Raw genomic sequence first — 22,825 nt, forward strand, 5'->3', positions numbered from 1 at the left:
TCATACATGAACTGCTGCCGTCAGGAACGACTGAACACCCTCCGTCCCTCAAAGTATGTCTCGTACACCGAGGCCTCGAGCAGCTTCTCGGCCTCCCACTCCATATCCACGACCGCAAAATCCGCCTTCTTCCCGACCTCCAGACTCCCCGTGAACCCATCCGCAAAGCACGAGTACGCCGACCCGGCCGTCGCCGCCGAAACCGCCTGCAGCAGCGACAGCTTGAACTGCGGGTTCACCGTCGCTGCCGACTCGGGCTCCCGCGCCGAGCGTCTCGTCGTCGCCGTGTACAGATTCCTCAGCGGCAGATGCGGCGCCGTCGGCGAGTCCGTCCCAATCGCCAGCGGCGCCCGGTGGGCCGCGAAATCCGCATACGCAAACGCGCGCGCGCACCGCTCCTCGCCCAGCAGCCGCGGCCACGCGCGCAGGATCGCCGGGTCCGCATGCACCGGCTGCACCGAGGCCGTGATGCCCAGCGCCCCGAGCCGCGCCGCGTCCTCGGGCGCCGTCAGCTCCAGATGCTCGATGCGATGGCGCCGGCCGGGCGTCCCGACCGCGGCGAGCGTGTCGATCGCCAGCCGCACCGTCGCATCGCCGATCGCATGCAGCGCGCATTGCAGGCCCGCCGCGTCCGCCTTGGCCACCACGGCCCGCAGCATGTCGGCCGGCCACAGCGGCTCGCAGTTGACGGCTCCGTCCGCGGGGCCCGCCGCATGAGCCGCGTACGGCCGCAGCAGCGCCGCCGTGCACGCATCCACCACCCCGTCGCAGATCACCTTGATTCCCGCGATGCGGAAATCCGGCGACGAGCGCGCATTGTACACCGCGTGCAGCGCGATCGCGCGGTCCACCTGCGCCAGACACTCGTCGACCGTCGCCGCCGGCGTGATGATCCAATGCGCCGCCACCCGCAGCGACACCGGCTCCGTCTCCGTCTCCCGCAGCGCCAGCATCGTCCCCCACACGTTCTCGTCCGTCGCCATCTCCACCACCCCCGTGTACCCCGCCGCGTTGTACGCCCGCACCGCGGCCCGCACAAACCCCATCTTCTCCTCGCGCGACGCAACCCGCGCCACATGCGGCCAGACGATGTTCACCGCCGCCGCTTCGGCGAGTAACCCGCTGGGCTTGCCCTGCGCGTCGCGGTGGATCGTCCCGCCCGCGGGATCGGGCATGGCCGCCACGCCTAGCTCGGCCAGCGCGGCGGTGTTGCACCACGCCGAGTGCAGATCCTTGGAGTCGATGAAGATGGGCCGCGGGTCGAGGTCGTCGAGCATGCTGGCCAGCGCCTGCCCGTCTGTCATGGCGTGCATCCACCCGCGGCAGAAGAGGCGGCGGGCGTGCGGGCGCTGCGCTGCGGCTGCTCTGATGGTCGCGCGGATGTCGGCGAGCGTTTTGCAGTGGCCGAGGTCGATTTTGGAGAGGCCGGCGCCGAAGAGCAGGAGGTGCATGTGTCTTGTCTATGCTGTTAGCTTGAAGCACCCTAGTGGGAACTGTGGGGACGTACCCGTCGATGAACCCCGGGATGACGGTTCGCCTTTGCAGGTCTACGATCTCGACACTTGATGCTTGTTTGGCTTGTGCGACGGGCTCGTCGGTCTCATCGCCTATGTATGCTATCTTGTCGTTCTCAATGACCATGCAACCCAGGACGGGTTCGGATTGCGAGCTCCCGTTGCCTCGGACGATGAGGCCATTGGTGAAGACGGTCTTCATTTTGTATGTGGATGATGATGGACACGATGACAGTAATAGATGAAAGAAATATGTGAAAGAAAGACCGACGCATTATATACTAGGAGTGGTCTATGTCCACAGCGATGTATCCCATAAGGCGTGGCGGGGGCGGGGCGAACAGTGGAGCTTCATTTGTAGTGCAGAAGTATAAATTCTTGAATCAGCCTAATTCAAGGCCTGCTGACTACTTGTGTTCGGTCGAAAGGATTGACACTTGTATGACGCTGGGGATCGCTTACTGACAACAGACAGAAGGCTGGTACTGGGATGGCGCTGATGATATATTCAATAATGCTGGATTCGGTTTATGTACATCAACACATGGACTCATGCTAATCACCGTCTCAACAGAATTCACACTCTGCCGCCAATTCAAAGCCCAGGATAAGGATAAAAGAGTAATCACCACAGTCAAACGCAATGCTAACCATGAAGCCGTAATTTATAAAAGGCTCAAAAGCCCGAGGAATGAGTCGGATTCTTTCATGCAATGCAGCGATTAGCTGCCACCAAAATGACTCCTAACCCACCCGGTAAACCCTCCGCCGCTACTACTTTCGTTGTGACTGGATTGTCCTTGGTTATGCTCGTTTGCTTCTGATATGTTCCCCAACGGATGGTCACCCCATGTGGGAGGGGCGTGTCCGCTATGCTGCGCCGGACCACTGCTACGGCGGCGCTCGGGAGATGCAGATTCAGGACTATCGTTGATGACAACGGGATTCTGACTGGTTCCTTCAGCTCTGCGAATCGGTCAGTATCACTATTGACAAAGCATTGGAAAGAATACTTACTGTTGGGCATCAATCCCCCTGCGACAATGGGGACATGTGTTATGTTGGCTTAACCAGGCTTCAATGCATGGAAAATGAAACCAGTGTTTGCAGGGCAAGACCGTGACCTCTGTGCCTAATTCGACCGGTTCCATGCAAATCGAGCACTCTGCCTTGCCTTCGCTGCCTAGCATCTCCTCATCGACCTTTTTCTTCGGCAGGGACTGAATTGCGCTCTCCGGGGCCGGGGGAGCCCCTGTTCGATTGATATTCTGGTCGATCAACTGCGAAATAACCCGGTCCAGTTCCTCTTGCGAATACACCGCATCTCCGAGTCGATCAAAGTTAAGCAGAGTTGAAAGCATGGCCAGCGGGTTCGGACCAGTCATCACACGCACTCCTCCACCTGCGACATTGCCTCCAAAGTCGGCGCGAAACAGCTCGAGGATACTACCCAAGTCAGCCGTGGACAAATGAACCGCTGAAGGGCAAAATGGATACGTACTCGCCCAGAGTGCCCAAAGGCGGTGCCATCGGCTGCGGACCATCCGCATCTCGCGGAAATAGCCTGCCAGTTGCACGGAATTCGGGCGATTCGCTCCGCGCACGATGCTCATCAAGGTCCGTCTCATGTCCCTCACCCGTGGCGCTCCGATTTTGGGTTTGATTCTGAGGCTGGCCCTGCCGGTAGGTCTCGGCCAACCCGTGGAAAATTGTATCCAGGCTGCGCACTACCGGCATCAACGGGTCTATCTGCATCTGTCTTTGGTCCATAGATCGTCCGGCGTGGAAGCCGCCATCACCTATAGTGGCGGTAGTAGTTGTGAAAGTAAACCGGCCATCGGGGGACCTGTATGTACGACGTGAGTACCCCGGCCGCCATGCAAAGTCGCCGCCTCGATGAGTCTCTTCATGCGCCCAAGGGTTGTGATCGGCCCAAGGGTTGATGTTGGGCTGATTATTCTCTTCGCGGGGCGGGGAGTCATGGGAGGGCCGAGAGGAGGGGTCTTCTGTATCAGGCGGGATTTCGATCTGATATCGATGATGTTAGCAGATTTTCGAAATAGACAAAGAGCAAGCAACCGAGATACGCACAATCTCTGTAAAATCGGACTGACAGTGAGGACAGTTCAACCCATTAGCAGCATTTTTCAGCCAAACTCCAGCGCACGCATGACAGAACATGCGGTCCCCCGCATCAGCCATAGCAACGTCGTCCATGAAGGCGAATGAGACGAGGTGGGAGGAAAGTCTAACTGATGTTGAGAAGAAACTGAGGAAGTAAGTAGATAAGTAGGTAGAAACGATGAAAGAGTACCGGCAGGTCAGACAGTTGGAAATTCGCGTGTCTTATTCCTTAGGATCTCCGAATCATCCAGAAACATATTGACAGCAGTGTGTTGTTTTTCTTCACCAGGCGAAGCAATTCATTATCGCCAAGATAATGAGCCTATGTTAAAAGATAAAGAAATAAGAGCAACTGAATCCAAATGATGAGGCCGAGGAAGAGAGTAGTGGAGCACGTCAGGCAAACAAACCAGCCGCTGTCTGGAGGCGGATGACGTTGGCTGCTGATTCACCCTGTGGCGGAGAACCATCGCGGCCAGCATTCACATTCCCAGAGACAGCCACAATCTGAACACTCAAGGTAGTATTGGGAGACAACAGACTGTACACATAATTCATCCCGACAACTCTGGAAGGACTAAAAAAATGGACATGCAGAAGACAGCCTCGGCATCCCTAACACATCCCAGTGGTCCTGCGCTCAAACAACAGAAAACGCCTCATATGCTAAATAAAGCCCGGACAAAAGAGTAGGAGAATCATGATATATACACAACTTTCAAAGAGCCAATCCTGTTCACCGTCTCTTTGTGGCACCTTTGAACACAAGACCGCCCACTACCCCGGCCGCCAGAGCCAGGCCACCCACGATTGCGATGCCCATCAGACCCTCTTTGGAGACCTTGTCGTCGATCAGCGAGCCGAGGCTGGCGGCTTGCAGGTTCGCCGGTTCCTTCTCAAGGAGAAGATCATTGTATCGCCGGGCTTCGCCGTAGTTTCCGAGCTTGTAGTTTCCCAAAGCCAAGTAGTAGAGACATTCGCGTCGTCGCTCTGGCGATGCGCGGAAGATTTCTGATAGAAGACGGACTCCCTCTTGTTGATCCGTCCGAGCATTGGATTTGATCAAGCCCTAGCTTGTCAGCCGGTCGACCACAAGGAGGGATAGTAGCCGGCATACCCATGCGTAGTTGAATTTCGTCTGAATTCCAACATAATCACCCTCCTTCTCGTACTGGGCACGCAAGACTTGGAGCTCTGCTGGTTTCAACGGGCTGGAATTATGGAATGTTTAGCGAGGGCACGACGTATGAGAGTCCGGATATTGCTAACCTTTCAGCGTCCGCTGCATCTGGAAGCGAAGGTGGTCAGTTTCGATGCAATCCCAAGCAAAGTGATTGTAGCCTGGACAAGACATACATGGTAGGTTGGATCCCATCGTGGGGTTGAGATGTTTGTGGGAAGTATTAGACCCGTGTATAGTAAAGAAACTGGGTATATTGATATGACAGCAGATCAAAAACCTCCAACTGAGAGGTAAAGAAGCATCTAGTCCACCTCCATCAACCCAGCCATCACGATGTTTCGTCACCCACTAACATGTGGCTGTGCTAGCACATGTGTGGCGCTGTGGCGGTTGCTCCCCCAACGGGAAGTCATCAACAGTCCAGACCTCCGTGACCTTAATGCATCACATCAATACATCATCAAGAGGATTTAAAAGGATAACACGACCAGCTGTACCTATTTTCTCCCTCCAACAAAATGTTGCTCGACGAGGACCCCGCGACAGTATGTTTTGGTCCATGTTTCTCTCCGTACTATGGACTAACAATCACAGCTCATCCACCACACCATCGGCAACTTCAATATCCAACCGGACAAACAAGCCGTCACCCGCATCAATGACTCCCTATCTACCTTGCAACAATCTCGCGAGCTCCGCATGCGCGATGCCGAGTCGGCGCTCCGTAAACTCTCTCGCAACCTGCAAGCCCTGACCGCGCAACACGAGGAAGCCGCGTCTGCACATGACTCGGCAAAGCACGCAGCGCAGATGGTTGATCTCGACACGAAGAAATTCCGGATCGCCAAGGCCGCGACAGAGCTGGAGATTGAGAGCGAGAGGCTGGAGGGCGAGCTGGAAATGCTCAAGGAGAGACTGGCCGATTTGGAAGCGCAGGGGCTTGAGGGCGATGAAGCTACGCGGAGAGAGAGGGAGGCCGACGATGCGACTATGTGGGTGGTGCTTCTTTATTTTTACTGGATGGTACTGACCGACTATGCGACAGTCTTCGCCTCAAGATCTACCGGTCTTTGGGCATTGATATCGAGGCGGACGACGCCGGTAATTTCGGCAAGGCTGTTATTCGCAACAGTCGCAAGGGAGACGTCCATGTGGTCAATATTGACCCCAAATTCTCGCGTTTCTTCTATGCCAATTACTTTTGGTCAACCATGCAGGGTTGATGTTTTTGTGCAATTTGGTTATGGCGTTTGGTGCTTTACAGGGATTCCTTGCAGGAGGACCTCAGGCGTACAGTTTTCGAATTGTGGGATATAATGACGCGGTGCTCCTGATGTTATTCTTCTGTGTTTTTCCTTCTGTCGCTCGATATACCCAGGGGTTCGTGAGTGATTCGTCAATCCGATATACTGTTCTTATGATTTTAAACCGTGGCCAGTGACTAGATCGTGTCTAGATAGTCGAGAGGACTTTAGATCAAGTTAAACTTCCACTGTCCACAGCAGGCGCTTGTAGCCTGCTGCGCAGCAGCAGCAGTATCTTGGCCCTGTCTGCCTCGGTCAAAGTAGTGCATGTACCAGTTCCTAACAAGAGCGGCTTCTCATCAGGATACAGCTGCTGTACAAGATCCAATAATTCTCCTCTACGCGCCCCCGACATCTCAGAGCTCGCATCCCACAGTCGTAGCCACTCAGCCTGTCGCTGCACCATCAGATCCTCGACTTGGTCCATAGAAGGCAGTTCACCCCCATCCCAGGTCAGACTGATCCTCCTGCCCGACACATCCCCATAGACCATCTCCACCCCCAACGCACCCAAACCCAGCTGCTCAGCGCAAGTATTCCACAGCGCCTGCTGCACCTCCCCATCCCGCTCAACCATCATCCACAGAAGCGGGTATGCACTTCGCGCCATCGCATCCCGAACCCCCTTCGTCGCCTCACGAGGGCCAACCAGAACTCCAATCTTCGTCCCCGTGCGCCATCCCACAGGGGACTGGCGGAACGTTCCTTCGAGCTCCCGGACGAGGTTCGGCCCCAGTTTGGTCTTGAGGGACTTGCACTGCACGAAGACGCGCAGCGGGTGTTCGTGTTGCGGGAGGTGCCAGGTGCCTACGAGGTCGATGCCGGCATCGTCGCGCCCGCCGACTCGGTGGAGGGAGAAGGCGAAGCGCCGGAGGGTTTGCTGGACTGTGTATTCGTAGTGTGTGCCTACGTAGGTTGTGCTTGTAGTTGGGAGAGAGGTCCGCTCTGCGTAGGTGAGGAAGGATGCAAGGTCATTGTGGTGTTGCGACGGCGATGGGGGAGGAGAAGGGAGCTTGAAAAGTTGGCGAGTGAAGGGGTCGAGTTGGCGATGAAATGGACTGGCTGAGAAATTGCGCCGAAAGAGTCTGGTGAGAAGATGGACCCGATTCATATCAAGTCATGCCGACGGTTGATTGACTTAGGCTGGAGAAGCTGAGGACTGAGAGTGAAGAGGAAACTGATCTCCGTCCTGACCGCATCACCGCTTTGGCTTCTCCGCATCCGAGTACCAATAAGCCTCATTCTCCAATTATCTTCTCAGTCTCGCCCTCACATCAACAATCTCGCTCAGACACTTCTACTCTCTCCTACCTACATCTCACTCCAAACAAATACTATCAACCTGCCAATATGGCCGACATCCTAACCCAACTCCAAACCTGCCTAGACCAGGTAACTCTCCCATCCCAGCGCACCCCTCCAAAACCACCAACCTGACCCTCAACTCACAGCTCGCAACCCAATTCTACGCCACAATAGGCTACCTGAGCACCTACCACGACAACTCCCCCGCAATCCCACCCTCCGACATCCCAAACGCCGCCCCAGCCCTCGCCAAAATCCCCAAGAACTCCACCGCGCCCCCAGTCCCGGCCGGCGCCCCCGTCCCCGCGCAGTCCCAGGCATCCCCTCCAGCCCAGAATCCCGCGCAAGGCGGAGCAGGCGCCGGCGCAAGCGTGGGCGACGGCGGCCAAACGCCCGGCCCAGCAGCAGGCGCAGGAGCGGACCCGAACCTGCCCCCGCCGGACAGCCCGCGGACCTTTGCGAGTCGGCAGCGGGAACTGGCGCGGGATCTCATCATCAAGGAACAGCAGATCGAGTATTTGATATCTGTATTGCCGGGGATTGACAGCTCCGAGGTGGAGCAGGAGAAGCGTATTCGGGAGTTGGGGAGGGAGTTGAGGCGGGTCGAGGAGGAGCGGGAATTGAAGATGAGGGAGTTGAAGAGGTTGGGGAGGACGCTAGAGAAAGTGCTGAGGGCGGTTGAGACGGGGATATATGGAGATCGGGCGCTGCTTGAGCGATATTCTTGATGCCTCGCTGTCTTTGGGTCTTAGTCCAGGCATTGTATTCTCCACGCTGAACGGATGGCTTTCGGAAAGTCTATCTGGAGTGCTCTATACGCCATACTCTACAATGCGTACCAGTATCGATTATCGTAAGATGTATGATTAAATGCCAGCATATCAAAAAAGTGCATAACCCGTCTTTATGATTCTGCGCCCATCCGTCCCGTGTATACCTAGAAAGGAACCCCAGCACTAAATCAGAAAAATTGACCATTACCATGAAAGTCCCATGGACTCGCGTCCCAGCCGTCTTGTGTAGCGTCCTGTATACCCTTCCCTCAAGATGACGGCGTCTATGCGTCTGCAGAATGGTGTGTAGCTTCCTTTCCATGACGTTGATGTAAAACCCAGAAGGATAGAAAATGCAAAGAACTGGAAGATCGCAGAAAAAGAAATATGAAACCCAGCCCAGGAAAACCGGTCAAACGCCAACCAAATGTCCGGGTATCAAAATCCATCCCTCCATGCTGTCCGAGCGAGGATAAGTTGGGCGGGGGGGAATGAAAAGAATGCAACTGCGAACCACAAAGGCAGCAACATCATTTGAAGAGACTTCTATATTCTCTCATACGCTGCTCCTGAACTTCTTTCTTGTCAAGCTTGCCTCGGTTCATGCTCATGTCTGCCAACTGCTGCTTCTTCTTGGCAAGCTCGAAGATCTTCTCCTCTATACTCCCCTTCATGATAAATTGAACTGTGGTCACCTCGCGCGTTTGACCCAGTCGGTGCACCCGATCGATTGCCTGGGCGACAGCGGCAGGATTATATTGAGGTTCCATGATATACACTTTCGAAGCAGAAGTCAAGTTCAATCCAACACCACCAGCACCGATCGTCGCTAACAAGATGGTGGTGTTGTTGTTGGCTTGAAAGTCCTCTAGAGCTCTGTTACGAGCTGCGAGCGACATTGTCCCGTCCAAGCGGGTGTATCCCGTCATGCCTTGATCTTTCAACGCAATCTCGATCAAGTCAAGATGGGAGGTCCAGGCCGAGAACACCACGCTCTTGACGGGGGGCTCACCGTTTAGTCTCTTGCTCTCCTCTGCAGATTCGGTGAGATGAGCTAAAAGCGCCTTGGTCTTCGTGTGTGGTCCTTCATATTCGCCAAGGGTTTTGGACTGCCTTCGGCTCTGCTTCGCTTGTTCGTGCTCCGTCAAGTACGCCTGGAGTCCTTCGGCAGTGATGGTCGAATACGAAACGGGAATCCAGCCGTCACAAACCTGGCACTTCATTGTATTCGTAGGTTCGACTTGACCATCAAAAGCTTGCTTCCACCCAGAGAAGCAGTCGGGGCAGAGGACGTCAAAGCAGGGTAGCACTACCGCCATTGGAGCTTTCTGATCTGTCACCCCGGTGTCTGATCCGGGCTCTTCCAAGCGCTTGCCACACACGGCACATGCATCGGCTGACGATTCCTGCATCAGATTGAACATCTCGTACGCCTTCCTGTCAATCACACCGGCAGATTCGCCCGTTCCTTCTTCAAGATCAATTGCGTCCTGCACGCTGATTCCTTTGATCCGCTGACGATCATCGCTGTCGAGAAGCTCTTTGCCATGTGCACTGATTTGTCGCAAGATCATCATTGCTTTGAGAATATGGTGGTACATTCGTCCCTTCATCTTCGTTTTGTCCTCTCCTGCAATCACCCTCATCATGACATTGGACTCCTTCCGGAAGAATTCATGCAGTTGCTTCTCCTTTTCAGAGAACTCCAGCGTGATAATCTTGTCGTGCCGAGGAGGAATGTCAATCTTGTCTTTGACCCGACGTAGAGTGAAGGAGTCAACGAGCACACGCAAGCTTGTGAGAACTGTCGCGTCGCCAGTCTTGAATCGACTAAGAATGTACATGCCAAATCGGGCTCGATCATCGTAGGGGAACAATCCAAGAAACTTGGTAACGGAGAGAAGGTCTTCAAGGCGGTTCTGGATGGGAGTACCGGTCACGGACCAGCGGCGCTGAGAGTTTAGCTTGAATATTGCCTGTGTCTGGGCAGCACTCTGCTCTCGGATTGTGTGTGCTTCGTCCAAAACAATGCGAAACAGATTCATCTTCGTCAAAGGACTTACGCCTCGCTTGGATCCTCTCCGAGACAGTTCGGATAGCACAATGCTGTAGGTTGTGATCACCAAGTCGTAGCCGGACAATTCGTCCGCATCGTTGGTCCTGGAGGAGCCGTGGAACACGTAATATGAGATGGAGTTTGCCTTCAAATGCTCTTTGATCTGCATAACCCAGTTGTTGACAGTACTCAGAGGAACGACTAAAAGAGTTGTCTTGCAGTTGCGAATACCAGGTAAGCTTCGCACAAGGTCTGGCTCCGGTATTTTCATCGCCCATTCACGAGCCTGGGTCAAAGAGGAAACAACGAGCGAAAGAACGCTCAAAGTCTTTCCAAGACCCATCATATCTGCTAGTAAGCCGCCTAGGCTTTGAGGCGGCTCTTCGTCGAGGACAGTGCCACTGATGATTTCACGATACCGTTTCACCCCATTAGCGCGATACTCTATCCTCCAAAGGGAATTGTTATCCTCCTCTTTGGGACCAAACTTGCGCGGTTTCTCTTTCTCAGTCATGAACCATAGAGCTTGCTTTTGATGGCGGAGGAGAGGGGTCAACACCGAAGCCGGGGGCTCCATTTCAGGAAGATTCTGCGCGCTCTGTAGCTGATCGAACATCTTCATGACTGCATCATTGACCTCTTCCGCGGTGCGAACTTCATAGCTGACACCCGTACGACCTCTTGCAGCTATTGCCGGCAAGAAGGAGGCCGCCTGAGCTCGTCGCCGCTCAGCATGCGGATTAAACACTGGCACTCCCTGTTCCACAGAGAATGGTGTCCCAAGCCAAACGTTGTGCTGCCCGAGGTGCTTACCAACCAGCTCAGCATCTTTCCTGAGACCATAGAGATTGATTGACGCTCTATAGAAAGCAGAGCAGGGTGCCCATGGCATTTCACCTGGCAGCCTTCTCCGAACATCTAATCGGGCTGTCATGTCGACCTTGAGAGCCTGAGAGTCAAGTAACGGGACAAGCACGGCTGCAGTCTTCGCGTCAACTGCACCAAAGACCTTCCCATGCGGATCAGAAACATCAATTCTGTAGCTGTTTCGATCTGGGTGTCTATGTACGCCCAGCTTTATTGAAGGCCAATCATGCGCCGAGTCGCCAAAGATATTTTGCGCAGCAGGTTTGGGCACGATTTGTGCTTGTATCATCGCATTGTCCACCTTTCCGTAACATACCCGCTGGACACTGAGATTGTTCGACCCGGTGACCTGCAAGTCGTCGTCGTCATTAGCAGCGTCAGCGGAATCTGTGCATGACACTGTCAGTATACAATCACCGGTAATCTCAGTCTCGTAGGATTCTTTCTCACCGATAGTCAGATCAACCACATTCGGCGTGGCGGGAGAGGAATAATCCGACTTCCCCTTGTCCTCTTTCATATATTTGCCCAACTCGGTGTCCCCGGTGATCGTGATCGGCCCATTCTTGACCATCTTCGGTGCTTCCTCATCATTCTCTGTTTTGATCTTCTTGTAAGGCTGATGGACTCGTTTCTCCACGCCATACATATTCTCGATGAGACTGCCGTGACGCGCCTCAAGGTCACTATCAAGGTGATCTGAGTTCCGTTTCCCGTCATTATCGTCCTCGGACTGTGCGCTCGTAAACTCAACCTCTGGCGCAGGCTCATTCCTTGCTGGCCGGCGTGGCGATGAGCTCGCACTGCTCTCTTCTCGCGAGCGGACCGACTCCGTCTGCAACCTCGACTTCGATTTCGGGCTGGCCTTGGACGAGCGCTGGCGGCGCTGCGGGTTGAGAAGCTGATGTGCAGCGGAAACTGTGCCGGCCGGCGCAACGGTCGAAGGGGTACCACGCGATGTCGCACTGGTATTTTGCTGGCCTGTTCCGTCGACGAGTAAGTCATTTGGGTCCAAGTACTCGGGGTCCTCTGGTGGGGAGGGGCAACGGCTGGATGGTGGGAAGAAAAACAAGGGTTCATCATGGGCCTCATTCCGCGCGCTTATGTGGGAATCTGGCGACGCATACGAAAACTCTGGGTCGTTACCATTCTTCTGGAGCTGTTTCCTGTAGGCCCTGGGGTCCAGGAGCATGGCGGCGTGGGACGCCATGGTCCTCTCTTCCGCCTATGCGGGTATCCGAGCCACTCAAACGAGCGGGCAGATCGTTGTACTGAGTACGCGAGCCAAGTTCAGTCCGAGAAAGAAGGATCCAGGAGGGTTGGTGAGCATAGAGATAGGGACAGGTTGCGAAGCGCGTAGAAGTATGCGAAAGAGGGGATTATCAGGAAGGGCATATGACTTGAGAGGTGGAGAATGATAGAGGCAAAACCGTAGCAAGGCATGGAAAGAAGCCCAACAAGAGCCTTATCAGTAGCCACCCATTGCCAACTGACTCTCAGGTCGTCGAGAAACTCTATTCGAAAAGAGAGCAGAAGCAGAAGGATACTTGAGCAATGGCAGCCCATGACCTCACACATAAGTGTTTCTGCCTCGATCGCATATCGCGAATGCCAAGGCGCCGATAAGAGTGCTTATCAAAGCAGCCTCACCTGGGGCTCACCATCATTTCACCTCAGATACACCTAGAAAAGACCAGCATGGAATGGATTAAATAATGGTATCATGGTAATATTATTGTCATCATATGCTACATGACCTGTCACTAACACATCCGACCATATCCTCAAAACAGGGAGAATTAACCGAGGAGCCGGCGCAAATTCTATATACAACAATGATTTTCCCCAAGCCAATGCTGCCCCTTGCAGCACAAGGACTCTCCATGCCAGATTGCCAAGAAAACAACGCTAATCGGGAGAGAAGTAATGTAAAAGTGATGAAGAAGGTTGGTTTAAAAGGACTCAATTCAAGGACATGGAAGGGGGGAGGAAGGGGAGAGATTTGAATGAGAGAATTGGAAGCTCGAAGTCCAGGACGAAGGGTGTTGTGTGTAGAGCAAAAAAGTGGTTCACAGATTAGCACCAAGTGAAGACAGGGTTTTTGCTCTTCACAGCTTCTAACCGCTCGACAATGACTTTGCGCTGATTCCCTTCCATGCCCTCAGCAGCTGCATAGCCGAGGTCGCCTTCGAGATCGTCACTACCCCAGACAAATTGAGCTTGACCATGCGCACTTGACATGGAGCTTTGTTTGCGACGATGTCCGTGGTCGGGTCTGGGAGGGAGAGGAGCCCAATTCCGATCCGTGTCTCTACCAAGACCAAGGCCATCAACACTGTCACGGCCAAGCGCGGCCGGGCTGTCATCCCGCGTCGCCCCTTCCTCGGGCTCTCGGCTGCGCGAAAGCTCGAATCGATTCGGGTTCGGAAGTTCATTGGGAGGGGAATGAAGGCCCAAAAGGTCGTGTTGTGGTTGCGACGGCAGAGACATGGCAGCGCCAATATCCATTTCCTCATTGTCTGGGTCGTAATCGTCGTGTTTGTCGTAATTTTCATAGCGTCTCACCTTGCGCTTTTGAGCATCGGTGGATGGTCTACGAAGGGGGATAGCGACCGGAACATCTACCAAATCATCCCACACGCAAACTCTGGTCCTTCTCGTGAGTTCCAAGGGGCCATGATCCGGGTGCTTCAAAGTTTCGACAACGTTCCAGGCTTGTCCCTTCATGACTGCAATCTGCCTTGCAAACATGCTCTCCTTGAAATCGTCGTCTTGGGAGAAGACACGCCGAAGTGCCATCTGGGTTCCACTCCACCAGGCCGTGGATGTTAGAAGCGGTAAGAAATGGTCCCTGGTCTTCTGAGAGAACGGTTGGCCGATGAGAGAAACGGGGAGGAACAGCCAACCAAAAGGGAAGCTTCGCCACTGTGCCAAATTAGTAAACCTTGTCCGGAGCTTTTGGGAAGGGGATATGACTTACGGCATCAGGATGCTTCCACGGCCACGACAAACTGTTGTCGATAGCCCCGATCTGAATAGTCGCCTGTGGCTCCGTTGAATTAAGCGGTGTTCCGGTGCGACTCACTGCGACCATGGTCTCATGCCGTCTATACGGATAGGATGCAGTGCCAGTCCTCTCAGAATTGACGGAAATAGGACGAGCTGGAGGCATGTGCTCGTCATCATCGTCCTGTTGTGTACCGTTGGGCTTGGGCGGCTCAGCAACAATAGACACCTCCTCTGTCTTCCAGTCGATTTTGATCATCCAATTGTCCAAGCCACGATCGGTATTTCGCATGATATAATCCAAAATTACCAGTTTCTCCAACTCCTCCCTGAAGGATTGCTTCAGCTGTTCCGTCCAGTAGAATTGCCGCTCCCGACTCTCGTCCCGCGGCGCTGGAGAAGGTGCATAATTGTTTTCATAGTCCTCGTCTTCATCGTCCGAGTGTATCCCCGACGGGCGACAAGCCTCGTTCCAAGGTCGCTTTTTACGCTTTGGAGCGTCCTCGGCACGAAACCCAGTGTTGGTCTGGTCCGGCCAGGGATGGTCGCGCAGAAATAGATTCGCATCCTTGTAACCCTTCAAGAAGACCTGGAAGCTACCAGCCTTGGGAGGAAGCGGCTTCTTGCCCATCCAAGCCTTTCTTCGATCCCAAAAGTCATAGAAGAAGGATTTCGAGGAAAGGTATACAATATCTGTGTATGGAACGAGGTTGGTGCGTAATCGAGAGTCGAGGACGTATGCTGCAGCCTCTGAGACATATGAAAGATTAGGAATCAAGCACGCCCGCCCAAAGAAGCACGGGAATAAGTTCCTGTGTAGCCACTTGGTCCACTTTGGATTGCGAGATGCGTAAGGCTCCTCATCCTTGGGCTTGAAGACGCCTACAACCTTCCCTTCACTGTTGCGAGCGAAATAACTTCCCGAGCTTCCCTGAGATATCATCCGGGGATGCACCCCCAACTCGATGGCGGTACGGACACTCTCGACAACGGCCTCGAATTCCTCTCGTGCTCGCCGCTGCGCCCCTTCAACTTCTTCCGACTCGAGAGCTTCAGCGGATATCGGTCTAACGCCATCTGGGGGTTGGAAAACCGAATGATAGATCTCGAGTTTCTCTTCTTCCAGTGTTTTCCCTTTAACCCTGTTGATCTTGAATTTCGAAGCAAAGTCCTCGGCCCAACGTTCGAGACGCGCATTGATGGCCTTGATGTCAACGCCAGAATTTCGACGCCCACGGCGGTAGTGTCCACTCAGTCTCCTTCGGTGTTCTGGTGGCGAGGCGAAGGCAGAAGTCATCTGGGCTCGAGTGGAGATGGGGGCATATCGTGGGGCGGATTCTGGTATCGTACTGGAAGGACCGTGCAAGTCATCTTCATCCTCCGAATAATAGTACGCATCGTTTGCTCTATCTTCTTCCTCCTGCGCAAGGCGGGCATAACCGGAAGTCGCGGGTCGATTTTTAGGCATGATGATGGTAGATTGTCTCAGCAAGCCCTCGAGGCGAACGGCGTCGGGCTCATCTGAAGGAGAGAGGCGAGGAAGCAAAAGAAACCCGAGAGTCTAAAGAATAGAAGAAGAGAATAGAAAAGACGAGAATGAAGGAAAGAAAGACAGAGCAAAGACACTCAAGGCATTGATTACTCTAGTGATGCAGTGGGAGAAGAAAAGGGTTGGTTACCTGGAGCAGTCTCCCGTCGTTGGATCGCCATCATGATCCATGAACGGGAGACAGTGGTCGTTACCGTATGGTTACACCAGTCAGGGACCAGACCAGCCTGAGTCAGCCACAGCTGGAATAAAATTACAGTACTGCACCGCCACGAGTCTATCCCGTGTGGCTCCACTTTGCATCCACCAGGGCAAAGAGCTTAAACAAAGCCCCTGAAATTAGAGAGACAAACAGTCGGCAGTTGAAGCTGGATATGTTGATAACTAGATGGTCACTTCAATTTCCGCCGCGGATAGATAGTATTGATGATGAGAACTATTGAATTGAGATCCGGAAACTGATATCTGCACTGAGTATCAGTTTGTGCACTCCCGCGCTACGTCTCCAACCAGCGTTTCATTCTGGGATTTGACAATGTTATTCCTGGCAAGAAGGGACAAGGGGCTTGAATGCTATACCCATTACCTCGACAAGAGCGCTTGGGTAATTTCAGTTCCCTTGACCTCGAGCCGAAAGGATGTGCCATGAAGTCACTCAAACTGGGGAAAGGGTCGTATGGGCGGTTGAAGCATGCCGTGAGCCCGTGACACAGTATATGAAGTATGCTGCCTCGATACCTCGATGCCTTGATGCCTCAAGGTCGAGGCACCTTCTATCAACCACATTGGGACTATCAGCATATCCCCCATGGCTCCATTCTTACATTTCGCGAACCTGTCAGGGTCAAAGCCGAAGCCATTCATTTTGGATTTCGAGGAATGATCAAGGGATTCTGGTGTAGCTCATTGCTCGCGCGTATGCATAGTTTTGAGTGAGGCTTTGCACACCTGCAAACATGTGGGAGAAAGGGGGACGCAGGGGTATGCAATAATAAACATGGATACTACCATCTGGATCCTCGCTTCTCATCTTATGTCGATATGCCCTGCATGCTGCATTGATGAGCAATAGCTCCTGACGTTTTCCGGTGCAAAGAGGTGCCTTCCAGGTCGTCCATCGCACATATATGATCCGACGCAGAGAGAAGTATACTAACCTGGACCTAGATATACCGAACACACTGAACAGTATATCTGTCTGGAAGAAAACCCAGAAGGCGCAGACGAGTACCGACGGTACCTTTACACTCAAGCCAAATAGTTAAAACGTTTATTCTGCCAAGCAACCGTTCCGAAAAGCGATTGCGATAAATAATCGATAGTCTCTGAGACGCGCGATAAGTCTAGATAGATAGCAGTTCCGATAATACTCCAACTTAAATCAGGATTTCCTCCGTCTCGTGTAACTTTTTCCTGTAAAAGGTCCTCTTGTTCTTGCTCTCATACCATCTTCCTTCCAATTTCAATCTTGCTTTCTCAAACTCATCTATGGTAATCGTCGTCGCTCTTTTGCCTGTTTCTCCTTCATTGTCTTTCTCGTTGGGTGTGTCTTGGGACAACCTCATCTGAGATCTTTCACTCCCTGCCCTTTTTCCTCTTTACGAAATCAGGAGGAGCAACGATTTCATCTGATAATCCTTTCTTGTATAATCTCGGCCCTTCCATAGGAACTGAAAGGCATTCCACCTCATCCATTCCCCTTTCTCGGCGAGGCTGGACTCCCTTCGTTACTGGCACGAGAACTTTCCGAGACGACGCATACAAACCACCACCACACCCTATCCTCTCCTCCCTGCCTCCATCTGCCTGCAATTCGGTCGAAAGTGGCCGAATCTCTAGCAAATCTTTACTACTCCTCCACGGTGGCTTCAATTCTTTTCCGGGCGTCGCCCATCGACCCAGCCCTCCATCCTCCGTCTCCGTCTGGTTCCCAGACACACGATCTTGCCAGCTACAACCGTACCACTTCCATTGACGGTCAATATACGTCTCATCAACCGGGAACGGATGCTATAGCGGGTGCGTTGCCGAGATTTTCACAATTGGTCGATATCGGGTCTGATCTGTGCTCCTCAGAGCAATCCAACTACAGCCCCGACAACAGCAACGGAATTGGAAGCAGTTTTCCAGGTCCCAACTCTCTTGGTCCTTCTCTTCCAGGTCTCTCTGCTCTGGCATCAGTCGCGTCTGCTCCAACATCCAATCTGCGGTATGTACACTTCTCCAGGTATCCTGCGATAAGAGTCGCCTTCTGGGCGCTTTCTTGGACAAAACAAGGATATTATAGATGCTGGAAGTTGGATCTATCTTTATTTTTACTTCCCTCTACTGTCTCCTTTGTAATTTTTCTTCTCTGCAAATCAATTCTGCGTCTATCCCGATTGAAAAGGGAAGATCGCAGGTACATCATCACAGTCAGTCGGGTTATCTTTGCTGACAAGATCCTACATGCTTAGTGCCTCCAACAGCGATGCAAATTTAGCCATGGCCAATATGACTTACGCAACCTCATCTCCCGCAGCTATGACTGGTGGACAAGGCAATAATCCAGTGAGTGAATTAGCAGTCAATTCAATTATAACATTGACAGAGTGTTCTTATCGCATGTGTGGATTCAAGCCTTATCTGCAAGTCACTATTGCTCTCCCAGCCTTTTTTTCTGCTGGTTTTCTCCCTCTCTGTTATCTACGGTCTTGGCGTTGCTGCACCCGCACACCACCCGCTTTTGCCAGTTTCTTATCATCAAATCTCTCCCGATCTTATCACCCCATCATCGCACATCCTCCAAATCCATCCACTATCAGGCGCTTCACTCCCACCATTATCCTCTTCCTCACCCAGTTCTTCTCAATTACTGCGATCTCGCAAAACTATGGCGACAACCTTGACTGACCAGAAGCGCCCTCAATTACAGCCTGTCTGCCAGAATTGTGGTACCTCAACCACGCCGCTCTGGCGAAGAGACGAACTCGGCTCGGTCCTTTGCAACGCCTGTGGCTTGTTTCTCAAGTTGCATGGCCGACCTCGTCCGATAAGCCTCAAGACTGATGTGATCAAGAGTCGCAATAGAGTCAAGACCGCCGGCCAAGGCCCTAAGCGTAAGGTGAGTCTTGATGACTAAAAAATTTTCTTATCTCGTCATTGTACCCCCGGCCTGGCGGAGATAAGGGTCGCTGGATTCTGACATCGCGTTCTTTCAGTCCAGCAGTGCTGTAGATGCAAACGGTCTTTCGACCTCGAGGTCGGAAGACGGCACACCTCCTCTGGGATCGCAGGGTTATCGTCGCGCATCGCGAAAGACGTCACCGGGCCATTCGGATCGGTCCAATTCACCAGTGTCCCGAACTGACACCCCCGGAGTTTCTGCCTTGCAACAACAACAGCAACATCAACACAGTTCGAACATTGCGCCCCAGCACATGTTCGACAGCGTCACCCTCGCCGACCATACTCTAAATCCGTCCAATGCCCTCCCTTCCCTTCAGCTGCATCAACCGTCTCCCACCTCGACCTCTTCGGCAGCGATAGACCGTCACGCCGATGCACCGCAGACATACGAGGGACTCCTTGCAGCAAATGCATCATTGAAAACGCGCGTGAGCGAATTGGAACTCATCAATGGGCTTTTTCGGGGCCGTGTTGCGGAGCTCGAACAGAGCGACGCGACCGCGCGCCGGTCCGAGATGATCGTCCGAGATTCGGAAGCGCGTCTTCGTCGGTCTCTCGAAGATGCGCAGCGTCGAGAAGAAGAGCTCAAACGGCGCCTGAGTGATCTTGAGCGGCAGTTAGCCGACCAGGCCAACTTGAACAGTTTGGCGAACAACGACAGTCCCGGCGAACCCCTGTCCAAAAAGATAAGGTTGTCCGACGTGGTAGAACAGTCCTCCGCTTCGCCAACGAAGTCGCCGAAGAGCATCTAAACCAGGAACCGGTCAACTATTCGTGGAAAGCGTGGCACCGACCTTTGCAACACTCAAAACATAAAAAGTACCCCGTCCCGCTACACTCTCAGACTTTCCTGAACTTTCTTGATACCCTTTACGAGTATTGTCGTTGGCTGGATATAAGTCGGATTGACCTAATATCTGTCTTATCCTTCCCCTTTCTTGTTGTCTGCTTCTCGACTCGTTCGTGGGCAGGTTTATCTGATCTTTCTTCTTGATGACATCCTCCCACCAGCCATCTTTCTTAAAAAGTAAAAAAAGCACTTCGCGGAGCGAACGATGCTTGAAAAAATTAAACTTCCAAAAAAAGGAAAGGAAAAAAAGGAGTGGATCTCGAACACTACTCTGTCTGCTAATTATTCCCACCGCAATCAATTTGTTGATTTATATTACCAGAGCCTTGTCTCTGCGTCGCCAGAGTTCTCCATTGTGCACGGAGGATCGGTCATAAGTCGAAAAGAGTGAGACAACTAGAGACAATGGTCGGTGCAGAAGTGCAGGGCACGGTATTATATTTCCTCGGTGCCTCTACATATCGCACATCGTTTCCCCTTCATCATCCTGTGAGGGAAAGCAGGGATGATACAGTGCGTGGCCTGCGTTCATCGCCTTTCGCCTCCATGTTAGCATGTCTTTCGCTCTCTTTTTTGCTGTTCGAGGGATCTGATTGTCTTTTTGGGTAGCCGAAGTGCCGAAGACCTCAGCTTTGGCGATTGATGACTTCATCCATGTTTGCTATTCTTATTCTCCCAGTGTACTATTAGTTTTTCAATATTTCTTTTTCTAATCAGTTGACGAAAAGGTTCTCTTTGGTCAGTTACGATGTTGGCGTTCCCTGTAAATTCACGATCTATCCCCAGTTCTTTACAGCTTTTGACTATACTATAAGAAATTTCGAAATCTGGAGGTTTATTTGAAAACTGACAGTGAAGAAACGGTCCGAGGCGTATGTGCATTGATTTAAGACGGTATCTGAAACCTGCTCAGAAAGGGAGAAATAGCATGGAGCGATCAATGGTGTCAGAAATTGGGCTGAGATGAAGCAGAGAATGAAGAGATAGGAAGGAAAAAAATTGTAAGCAGACCCGTTCTAAGCCTCACCGTCTATATAACCGCCCAGAAACAGTCATGACAAAATTATAGGAAAAAGTATTAGAGAATGTCAGGAAAGATAATGGGATGATAGGACTGAATGCGACGTCACGCGAGGCTTGGACGTCGCTCAAGAGAATCGTCTGGAATCCTCGAATTTCGCAAGCTATCAGGCGAGACGGTCATGTTCGACCTTCTTGTGAAATGTTCTGTGAATCTGGTGCTCGCGCCAGATACTCCACAGGCACACAACGATTCCGGCAACGCCAGAGAAGAAAGTCGTGTAGTAGGCACCTTGATAACAGCCCAAGCCGTCCGGGCAGTCTCGCTCGCCATCGTGGTCAACAATCGAGTGTCTATCATAGATGCCGCCGTAGATTAGATTGAAAAGGTTACCACTCAGAACTGGTGCAAGGGTCATCACACCCCAGTTCTGAGAGAGACCTCCAATTCCGAATGTATGAGCTACCAGCGATGGGAAGACACCGAAAAGGAATCCGTATGCGACGCCGGTGCACCCCGAAACTATGACCAACTGGTTAGGGTTCGAGATCGCGGCTCCCGCAAGTTGTGTTCCCGTGAACACAGTTGCAGAAATGAACAAGCACCAAAATCGGGACATGTTCAACTTCTTGACTAGCAGGTCAGACCCAATGCCTAGAGATAAGGTTAGATATAGTCTCAGACCATATATGGACAGATGAGCTGCGACATACCACTCAAGAGGCGGCCAATGAAGTTGCCAAAAGACAAGATGGAAACATGCATGACCTGTCGCTGATGAATGAATTTGGAGCTCGCACTGTCATCGTAATGTTTCCAGAGAGCTTTGGCCTACGAGACATTAGAGAAGAACGGGTGGACAATAGCACCAGATACCCTTACAGTGTTGCCAATATTACTAATAAAAAGTAAGGATTAGCATTCGCCTTAGAGGGTCAGAAGAATGAGGCTAGGGGAGGGAACCAACTTGATAGTCATTAATCCAATTCCAGAAAGAAGCGCCATTGTGAGGAACAGTTGCCAGAACTCTACTTTCGGCAGCATTGCCAAGCCTCTAAGGTCTGGGTGAGGTGAGTCGAGAGTCACATGAGACAGATCTTCATCTGCGCGGAATCCATCCAGGGTATCTCGAGACAACCTCGAGGTCGGTTTAGACATCAAGGAAGATGTCTCGTCGTTGTCCGGGCTATTGACATGATGGTGGTGGGAATTCGAGGCGAGTGAGGGTGATCGGGCGTGCACGTGGGGCTGTGATTCAAAGACACTAGAACTTTGCGTACCTGCTTCATCATAGTCTTCCTGATAAGATCGTAGTTCAGTGGACTTAGTAGTACGCAACGGCCGGGAGTCGACGATGGGGTCCCTCGGATGTGACAAAGGCTGGTATGGGCCATGGGGCGGCAGGATACGGAGGAATGGTATAGCGACAAGGTTTAATAAGAAGGTTCCTAGGGCCAAGAGAAGAAGGAATTTGCCTGTGTCATCCTTAAAGATAATCGCAGACACCGTGGACCAGAAGAAGGCGCTCAGGCCAAATGCAGCCAGGGGAAACGCAGTTGCTGTGCCTCGATGATCAGGGAAGTTGGAAGCCGCTGTTTCCCATGATTCTCAGCTTTAGTACCACAACAGACCGCGCTTGTTCTTTACACATACCTGTCTTGATAGATGCGGAAAACGACGAGCAGCTTCCAAAGCCAGTGAGAAAAGAGAAAAAAGACAGCATTGCCACCCCCAGCGACCCTTCCCCATGCACATATGCTGTTTACAGCCAATGACACATCAGTCATAAAGTCCACCACTGAACGAGAATCATAAGTCATACCTTGATAGATCGGGTAATACCCGACGCCGAGGGAGATGGCTCCCAAGATTGTTGTAAGCCGTGGCCCCCGAGCGTCTGTTAGCAATCCCAAAGGGATTCCTGACGCATACATGCCTAGATTACCTGCGGCACCCTGATAGAAATGAGTTTTGATGTTTTTATGAGCTGAGTCGAATGCAGGCCGAATTGCTTACAATGAAGTTACTCTCTGTTGATGAGAGCTTCATCCGATCCGCGAATTGAGGTTCCCATGCGGAGTATGCATACTGTTCGAGAACTCAGC

General features: G+C 52.5%; 10 protein-coding genes across 10 annotated transcripts; 3 read left to right on the forward strand and 7 right to left on the reverse strand.

Moving 5' to 3' along the window:
- Positions 1-20: 20 nt before the first annotated feature.
- On the reverse strand, positions 21-1,716 carry CDV56_107377 (amidohydrolase; the record flags this gene model as incomplete). Its single annotated transcript, XM_026760996.1, has 2 exons — positions 21-1,455; positions 1,508-1,716. The coding sequence occupies 2 exons, from the start codon at positions 1,714-1,716 to the stop codon at positions 21-23; spliced, it is 1,644 nt and encodes a 547-aa protein (XP_026614904.1).
- Positions 1,717-2,236: 520 nt separating this feature from the next.
- CDV56_107470 (putative RING finger domain protein) lies at positions 2,237-3,731 on the reverse strand (the record flags this gene model as incomplete). The annotated part of the gene is made up of 4 exons (XM_026761089.1): positions 2,237-2,480; positions 2,532-2,960; positions 3,016-3,542; positions 3,606-3,731. 4 exons carry the CDS (start codon positions 3,729-3,731, stop codon positions 2,237-2,239), a joined length of 1,326 nt encoding a protein of 441 aa, XP_026614905.1.
- Positions 3,732-4,374: 643 nt separating this feature from the next.
- FIS1 (mitochondrial fission 1 protein) lies at positions 4,375-5,013 on the reverse strand (the record flags this gene model as incomplete). Its single annotated transcript, XM_026761189.1, has 4 exons — positions 4,375-4,707; positions 4,756-4,849; positions 4,908-4,926; positions 4,995-5,013. 4 exons carry the CDS (start codon positions 5,011-5,013, stop codon positions 4,375-4,377), a joined length of 465 nt encoding a protein of 154 aa, XP_026614906.1.
- A 326-nt stretch (positions 5,014-5,339) lies between these two features.
- SPC24 (kinetochore Spc24 family protein) lies at positions 5,340-6,044 on the forward strand (the record flags this gene model as incomplete). The annotated part of the gene is made up of 3 exons (XM_026761223.1): positions 5,340-5,366; positions 5,416-5,813; positions 5,867-6,044. 3 exons carry the CDS (start codon positions 5,340-5,342, stop codon positions 6,042-6,044), a joined length of 603 nt encoding a protein of 200 aa, XP_026614907.1.
- Positions 6,045-6,297: 253 nt separating this feature from the next.
- CDV56_107644 (uncharacterized protein) lies at positions 6,298-7,236 on the reverse strand (the record flags this gene model as incomplete). The annotated part of the gene is made up of 1 exon (XM_026761263.1): positions 6,298-7,236. One exon carries the CDS (start codon positions 7,234-7,236, stop codon positions 6,298-6,300), a length of 939 nt encoding a protein of 312 aa, XP_026614908.1.
- Positions 7,237-7,475: 239 nt separating this feature from the next.
- SRB7 (med21 domain-containing protein) lies at positions 7,476-8,158 on the forward strand (the record flags this gene model as incomplete). Its single annotated transcript, XM_026761318.1, has 2 exons — positions 7,476-7,517; positions 7,577-8,158. 2 exons carry the CDS (start codon positions 7,476-7,478, stop codon positions 8,156-8,158), a joined length of 624 nt encoding a protein of 207 aa, XP_026614909.1.
- A 575-nt stretch (positions 8,159-8,733) lies between these two features.
- Positions 8,734-10,530, reverse strand: CDV56_107744 (DEAD/DEAH box helicase; the record flags this gene model as incomplete). Its single annotated transcript, XM_026761363.1, has 1 exon — positions 8,734-10,530. The coding sequence occupies one exon, from the start codon at positions 10,528-10,530 to the stop codon at positions 8,734-8,736; it is 1,797 nt and encodes a 598-aa protein (XP_026614910.1).
- A 2,672-nt stretch (positions 10,531-13,202) lies between these two features.
- On the reverse strand, positions 13,203-15,600 carry CDV56_107897 (1-phosphatidylinositol 4-kinase LSB6; the record flags this gene model as incomplete). The annotated part of the gene is made up of 2 exons (XM_026761516.1): positions 13,203-14,051; positions 14,107-15,600. The coding sequence occupies 2 exons, from the start codon at positions 15,598-15,600 to the stop codon at positions 13,203-13,205; spliced, it is 2,343 nt and encodes a 780-aa protein (XP_026614911.1).
- A 2,953-nt stretch (positions 15,601-18,553) lies between these two features.
- On the forward strand, positions 18,554-19,601 carry CDV56_108080 (putative GATA transcription factor (AreB); the record flags this gene model as incomplete). Its single annotated transcript, XM_026761699.1, has 2 exons — positions 18,554-18,784; positions 18,882-19,601. 2 exons carry the CDS (start codon positions 18,554-18,556, stop codon positions 19,599-19,601), a joined length of 951 nt encoding a protein of 316 aa, XP_026614912.1.
- A 1,285-nt stretch (positions 19,602-20,886) lies between these two features.
- Positions 20,887-22,769, reverse strand: CDV56_108153 (putative MFS transporter; the record flags this gene model as incomplete). The annotated part of the gene is made up of 7 exons (XM_026761772.1): positions 20,887-21,374; positions 21,434-21,551; positions 21,603-21,618; positions 21,688-22,312; positions 22,374-22,478; positions 22,543-22,675; positions 22,737-22,769. The coding sequence occupies 7 exons, from the start codon at positions 22,767-22,769 to the stop codon at positions 20,887-20,889; spliced, it is 1,518 nt and encodes a 505-aa protein (XP_026614913.1).
- Between the last annotated feature and the right edge of the window lie 56 nt (positions 22,770-22,825).

This window comes from Aspergillus thermomutatus (genome assembly GCF_002237265.1).
Source record: "Aspergillus thermomutatus strain HMR AF 39 chromosome Unknown NODE_81, whole genome shotgun sequence".
Classification (NCBI taxonomy): domain Eukaryota; kingdom Fungi; phylum Ascomycota; class Eurotiomycetes; order Eurotiales; family Aspergillaceae; genus Aspergillus; species Aspergillus thermomutatus.